The sequence below is a fragment of the Myxocyprinus asiaticus genome, chromosome 34 (assembly GCF_019703515.2).
Source record: "Myxocyprinus asiaticus isolate MX2 ecotype Aquarium Trade chromosome 34, UBuf_Myxa_2, whole genome shotgun sequence".
NCBI lineage: Eukaryota > Metazoa > Chordata > Actinopteri > Cypriniformes > Catostomidae > Myxocyprinus > Myxocyprinus asiaticus.
This window is the reverse complement of record NC_059377.1, coordinates 36223130-36230881: the sequence shown is the minus strand read 5'-3', so window position 1 is coordinate 36230881 and position 7752 is coordinate 36223130. Positions and strand designations below refer to the sequence as shown.

The 7752-nt window shown below is 38.2% G+C and overlaps 1 protein-coding gene across 5 annotated transcripts in view; it reads left to right on the top strand.

Annotated features, from left to right (window-relative positions):
- Positions 1–2459: 2459 nt before the first annotated feature.
- The window catches only part of LOC127425599 (ubiquitin-associated protein 2-like), a 40392-nt gene continuing 35099 nt past the window's right edge, over positions 2460–7752 (top strand). For 4 of the 5 annotated variants that reach the window (XM_051671749.1, XM_051671747.1, XM_051671748.1 and 1 more), the window contains exons 1-2: positions 2512–2688; positions 4318–4455. In XM_051671749.1, the coding sequence (XP_051527709.1) occupies positions 4360–4455 (96 nt within the window). In that variant the 5' untranslated portion in view covers positions 2512–2688; positions 4318–4359. The other variant, XM_051671746.1, reaches the window with a different exon arrangement.

The window sequence follows — 7752 nt, the reverse complement described above, 5'->3', positions numbered from 1 at the left end:
AATCAGTGAATTAACAGAATTTACATAGCAAAAATGTATTTCAAGCATTTTAGCATTTATATCAAAATGTCTTTAAAATCTTTTGAATTTGTCATACATAAAATTAGTTTTTAAATGTTTGCATAAAGCTCCACAGATTTTATGTAGATTGATAAATAGACAGAATGACAGCAAAACCACCAGGAGCAAATGGTAATTGTAGGATTGCTTACAAGAACGACACAGGGGCAAAGGGATTTCCCTGTAAAAGGCTCTCAACTCTGGACCATGTTACCAATTGAAATAAAATCAATACAAGACATGAAATATTTTACAATAATAGTTAAAGGAATATTCCGGGTTCAATACAAGTTTAGCTCATTCCACAACATGTGTGGCATAATGTTGCTTACCAGAAAAATTCATTTCAACTTTCGAAAGAAAAAAAAAGCAGAAACGGCAGTTACAGCGAGGCACTTACAATGGAAGTGAATGGGGCCAGTCCATGAACGCTAAAATACTCACTGTTTGAAAAGTATAGCCACAAGAAGTAAACAATGTGTGTGTTAACATGATTTTAGTGTGATAAAGTCTTTTGCTAACCTTTACTGCATAAACTTACATCCAATTTTACAACTTCATTGCAATGACGACGTAACGCAGTAAACCCTAAAATGACCATAAAAATTATTATTTAAACAACTTTACAGCTCAAATAATAAACGAGTATTAAAAGAAGAATTAATGTAAGTGCTTTTATAAAATAATGAGCTTCACATTTCTGCTTTTAAATCCTCCAAAAATCGGCCCCATTCACTTTTATTCTAAAGTCTCACTGTAACCTCGATTTTTGCTTCTTTTTTTTTTTTAGAAAATGAGGGATGAGTCAAAATGAATTTTTATGGTAATAAACACAATGCCACAAATGGTGTCGACTGAGCTTAACTTGTATTCGTATTCCTTTAAATGCTGGTTAGACACATCTTTTCCATGAGCACTTGACCAACACTCATAATAAAAAATACAAATAAAACAAATGCGTTATTCTTGTTGCACTCTAATCTGTCTTAGATAGTTGTCTGATACAACTGAAACTCTGTAATGCAACACTTTTCGTACTTCTGTCTTTTAAAGATGAATTGCTTATGTTGTATCCTTCTTAAGTTGCTTTGAATAAAAGTGACTGCCAAATGAATAAATACAATTAAATGTAAATGTTGAAGGAAACAGATAATTGGAAAAGAGTGTTATGGATCTTAACCCCATTGAGTTTTGTGGGATCAGCTAGACTGTAAGGTGCATGAGAAGTGCCCAACAAGACAGTCACATCTATGGCAAGTGCTACAGGAAGTGTGGGGTGAAATGTCACCTGAGTATCTGGACAAACTGACAGAATGCCAAGTATCTGCAAAGCTGTCATTACTGCATGTGGAGGATTTTTTGATGAGCACTCTTTGAAGTAGTTTTTCTATTTTTCATATTGTAATAGTAATTTTTCACGTTATTATTGTCCTGACTATACATTGTGATCAGCTGAATGCCACTTTGCTGAATAAAAGTACCAATTTCTTTCCATAAGAGCAAAATCTGTACATTATTCCAAACTTTTGGCCATCAGTATGTACAATGCATCTTTTTTAGTATTTTATTGCTGAAATAATTTTTTTCTATTGTGCCTACACACACACACACACACAAAAAACTAATAAATAATCAAAAAAATTAGAAACATGCATTCAGTCAAGTATGTCCAAAATTTTGCCTGATAACCAATGTTGTATATTGCTCAAAAAAGAGCAGACCTCCAGCGCCATCTAGTGTATATGTATGTGTGTATGTGTGTGTATATGTATGTTATGTATGTGTGTATGTATGTATGTGTGTATGTATGTATGTATATATGTGTATATGTATGTAATGTATATGTGTATGTATGTATGTATGTATGTATGTATATGTATATGTATATATATATATATATATATATATATATATATATATATATATATATATATATATATATATATATATTGTCTATTGTGTATTCTACATATACTTTTTTCTTTTCAATATTTATCTATTTTTTTATTCAATTTTAATTATTTTTTTAAAGTCTTGTTGCTTTTTTTTATTATTGTTTTTGTATTGTTGTACACTGGAAGCTCCTGTCACCAAGACAAATTCATTGTATGTGTAAGCATACTTAATAAAGCTTACTAAATTAAAATTAAAAAAACTTATCATGATCAGAGACACCTTAATTGAGAGATTCGTGGAGTGTCAGATGAAAAAACCACTTCATTTGAAAAATATGTTTAACTATTTCGATTTAACACCGCAACTGCATATACCCAGTTACAACTACAGAACATCTGTCAAAATATTACATAATAGTATTTATTATGAATCCATTAGTTGTTATATACTGTATACATGCGTACGTTGTGATCACATGGTGCTCGAAGCGGCAGTCGCTGATAAACCACGTGACGCTGTGATCCGGGTGTCGGTGTGGAAGAGAAACAGGTAAATTTCCGAGTCTCGCGCTTATTGTCTGCGCGAGTCGGTTCGGCCTTGTCGTCGTCAAGGGGGAATCGAATTAGGACGCGAAAGAGGTCGTGTTTTGTTTCAGTCTGATTAGGAGGTCGATATTACAGCCTCCCGCGGTTGGCATTATCTCCCCATTTCTGATATCCAGCCGGGTCTCTGGTCAGTACCTCGCTTGTTGTCCATTTTCATCAATTGGGGCCTGTAGGCCTTGACTGAGCCTCGGTGTCGAGTGCCCAGGTAAACCGACGAGAGCGCGCCTCACCCGGTGGTGAGAGGATAGTGCGTTTCCCGGTTAAAGCAAATTTGCAGTACAATCGTGTAGATTTAATATACGTTTTAATAGACTACCGTTTACCTCAGGGACCCATCGATTTGATGCATCAACTGGAAAGTTATTTTTTTCAGACCAGCATTAGGATGCTTGATAGCCGGCCATGAGGGTAGATGCGGCCACAGCGGAAGCCACCCATCAGCCAGTTGAGAGCTTGTGACTTTACCTGCAGCCTTGTACTTGGATTTTAATCATCAAACGCATGACGCATCTAGAACAGCATTTGTATGATCATATCTGATCGTTAGATCTGCATGTTTGCCGAGTTTATACAGAGTTTGACCAGCTGAAGTGAGTGTAGTGTTCTGCTTCAGGGCCTTGCCAGGCCAACGCCTGGATTTATCAACTCTAGTCTTTGATCCATTTTAAAAAATAAATAATGTGTTGTTAGTTTTTGGTTTGTTCTTTGGTTGGGTAAGTGAACATGATCTGTCCAGTCACCTGTAGACAGGATGTGGTTATGCAATGTGAAGCACCTAAGGTAATGTATGTTACCTATTGGATAATTAACATTTTACAGCTTGATTGACGCATACTTAAAAAATGATGATGCACAGCAAACATAGTTGAATGCCTAGTTACCATTACCTCTATTCGTGGTCACTTCCCATGTATCGTACCTAGCTATAGAGCTAAACAGATGTCTTCGTTAACTTTTTGTACCTGTATAGGATAGTGTGACTGCACGGCGGGGAATAAATGTAATCACTGGTGTCAATGTACTTTGCTTATATGCTGCAAGAGATGTATGTGACTGTTTTCACGTCTGCAACGTCCATCAGCTCTGAGTGTGACCGATATCCTCGCCCTTACCCTGTTCAAAGGTGGTAGCCGATGTTTTTGTTGTGGTCTGTCGTTAGGTAGTCCGTTAATCACGGCGTCCGTCTGTTTTCCCGCGGCTAGTCCCGCATGTTTCGGATTTTGTGCGAGTTCCAAAGTGCGCAGTTGTTCTACGGCGGCCACATGCCACTACATTTCCTCATGCGCAACATTTATCAACTTATCAAATTTATAGATTTCGATGTCGTCTAGCGAAATATCTGTTGGGGTCTTTTTTATTTTTTTATTATTTTTTTATGTAGATAAATTGAGAATGTTGAGCCCCAGAAGCGCTTGTGATGAACCTGTTGCAGCCTGACTTGTAAACAGCGTTGTGTTTAATTTGTTTGGTGCAATTCTTGCGTAAAACTCCTGAATTTATTTGTTGTCGTAGTTTGGTAAACGTTGAGCCATCGTTATTACTGGATTAGCATCTGGCATGTGACGTTGTTTACTTCTAGTCTCATCAAAATGGTTACACAATGTACAGCATGTCTGTTTGCATGCATGCTTTACATGTAAATATGGGTTGTCAAGACTAAATAGTTTTTTTTAAGCTTTTAACTGAGCTCAGAACAGGAAATATTTTCAGCAAATTATTACTAACTGTTGTCTTATCTGTTTCATCTCTTTTAAAGGTGTTATTCCTTTGTAAATACTGTTATTTGTATATACTGTAAATGATGACCTCAGTGGGCGGAAGCCGGACCCGGGGCAACTGGGAGCAGACGCAGGGTCAGACACAGAGCCAGTCACAGCACAAGCAGAGGCCCCAGGTGAGATCACACACACACCGTTTTTATTATTAGGTGGCTGTAGCGATAGAGTAAGTTATAGGCTACACCTAAGATCTCCCCTTTATGCCACTACAAAAGTGTCATTCATCTGATAGAGATTTTTCCCTCGAGTCACAGCTGACTGTTACCAAGCCATCTTTGGAACGCATTCGGGCAGCTATTTTTTTTATGTAAACAAGCGACATGCAAGAGCAGCTCTTATCTATTTGAATGAGGAAAGACTGAAATCACCAAAACGGTTTGTCATGATTACGGTCAAAGAACACACACTGATCAGTCACAACATTAAAACCACCTGCCTAATATTGTGTAGGTCCCCCTCATGCTGCCAAAACAGTGCCAACTGGTATCTCAGTATAGCATTCTGAGATGATAATATTCTCACCACAATTGTACAGAGAGGTTATCTGAGTTACCGTAGACTTTTGGGGCTTTTCCACTGCACGGTACAGCTCGACTCTGCTTGCTTAACATTTCTGAGCTTGCTTTTCCACTGCAGTTTAGTGCCGCCTCAATGAGGGTTGGATTATAGGCTAATCGTCATAGCTGTGCCGCCTCTACTGCTGTGACATCATCTTAAACGCGACAAACTTTACGGACCATAAACAATAACGTGACCGCTAGCTGTTAGCTACTAGCTCATTGTGCTGCGTAAAGCAGTTGTTGCATGGTGATTTTACAAGTGTAACAGTTAAATTGGCCTGGTTGTTTTAGAATCAAGCTTTCCAGTAGCTGGTCAACTAAATAAAGTGAAGCTTTCAAGCAGAATATAGAGTTAACGTAACAAAACGTTCAAAACGTACCATACTCCATCATGGACTCCAACAACGCCGAGTCCAGGGCACTCTCCCTCCCATTGCTCACCGGTCTATTGCCATAGATAGTGTCCATTTAGTCGAACCACTTCCACTTTCTTCTGTTTGAACCACTCTGGCTGTTGTGGTCCTTGATGGTTCTGTAGTCACGTTTACGTTTTTTTTTACTTTTCCCTACACTGTTGGTAGGTCCATTGGTAGCCGTGTGTGGCCAACAGCTGAGACAGTTCCTGAACGAGAGGAATGTCTGCACCTCGTTTATTGACCACGGCATGGTTTTGCGCACAGCCATTTCTTTTTACAGTTCGAAAGTCTTGTGAACAAATGATATTGCTGTCACTGTTGCTAACTTAAACTATCGGGTTGATGACCCATGACGCTGGTAGTGACGATTCTCTCTGACCAATTGGTGATCTGCAGGGTTTTGACGTCACATTTAGTATCGGCTCGGCTCGCTTGGATCCTCGACCGAGGTGGTACTTAAAGTATCAGGTACCAGGTACTATCCACAGTGGAAAATCCCCAAAAAGCGAGCAGAGTCGAGCTGTACAGTGCAGTGGAAAGCCCCAAAAGTCTACGGTAACTCGGATAACCACTCTGTACAATTGTGGTGAGAAGAATATCATCTCAGAATGCTATTGTGGGTTAGATGTGGGTTGGCGCTGTTTTACACAATATTAGACATGTGGTTTTAATGTTGTGGCTGATCGGTGTATTTTAAATCAGCACTAAAATCTGATAACACTAGTATCATTTGCCAAATTCATATTTACAAACCATTAGGGGTGGGGAAAAAAATGTCGATTTCTCGATGCATCGCGATTTTCATTTGAACTGTCTCTGTATCGATTCTTAAATCCCAAGATCGATCTTTTACTCTATGTGCAGCCCTCTAGGGCTGGGCGATATTTAAAATTTTTTGCAATAATTGCCTTAAATTTTGCAATATCCGATTACGTACCGATTATCGTCAACCCCCCTGCCAAGGGTCGGTGAATTTATTTTGCTTTATTGATTTTGCTTTAATAATGTAACTCCATTTATTGAAACATGAAAAACATGATCAAAGTGATAAAAAAAAAAAAAAATCTTATTTAACCACCTCCTAAAATTACCATCTCCAATGGCTCCATTTGCCATCACGCACGCATCCATCAACACCGATGGAAAATTACTAATACCCTACAGATTAAGAACTAAAGACAATTATAAATGTAAAGACAATAATAATAAAAATAAGCTTATAAATTCCCTTGTTCCCAAAATAATGCTGCCAAATGTGTGTTCTTATCGAATTTATGTTTGTGTTTTGGTAATACAGTTAATGCTGCCTAAAGAAGATAAAATTACATTTTAAGTTCAAGGTGAACGTGTCTTATATTACTTTATGATTTAATCACTTTCATCTTTATTTAATACAAAGATACATATTACTGAACCTGCAGAGTTGTGTTCACAATGCATGTTACCCATGTGGAAATAAAGCAAACTAAATTCACAGCACCTCCTAAGATGATCGGAGATCATATGCAGCATTCTCATCGACAACATTATTCTTGCAAACAGTTTTCAGACGAATGGAACGGAGTAAAAGAGTGAAAACACTCAACATGTGCTTGCTCCACAAGACAGGCTCGTGCTGCACTCCTCTGAATAAACAGTGAATCAGACCAAGCAAATAAAGTGTGTTTCTTCAAGCGCATGTCTTTGTGACTAACAGCATTTCTTGTCATGTGTCACTCCAAGACAGTTCGCCCGCCTGTTGCGGGTAGATGAGCAAAATTACTCGTGCGTGAAATGCATTTGGACGAAGAGCTTGTAAACTGGTTTCAGCCTCGTTGCATTTGGTGGATTGCGGGTGCTAGTTTCACACCCTAGCCACTGTTTAATATATTTGGCGAATTCCCAGATCCATGGTTTTGCCATTTCCCGACATTGTCGATCATCATCTGTTTGCAATCGGCATCGGGATCTTTGTAAGACATCGTCGATATCCGATTACATTGTCATATCAACCAGCCCTACAGCCCTCCACTACAATGAGAGGAAGTTGCAACCAAATTCCGTGCTATGGGACTAAAAATGTATATATTTGGCAACTGGCTGGTGTAAATGTTTATATTTCACTCACCAGTGAATGAATTGTGTAGTATAGTGGTGTATTCAGCAGCGGGATCCTTAACTGTGTATTGAGAGTAAAAGTTGTTCCATTTAATGTGTTCAAATTCGAGATACACGCGAAATATTTGTCACTGAATAATTTCTCTTTTAATACCCTTTCTGTTCTTTACAGTCAGTTGTTTATCTTAAAAAAAAAAAGACATTTAATTCTAATCAGGCACAGCACAGATGAGAGAGAGCCATTTATGTCTCTCGTTAACGTGCTTATTTAAAGACGCTGTTGACGGAAATGCAGGATTCCCGTAGAGACAGTACCAGTTTCTAGCACGTTCAAAAAATC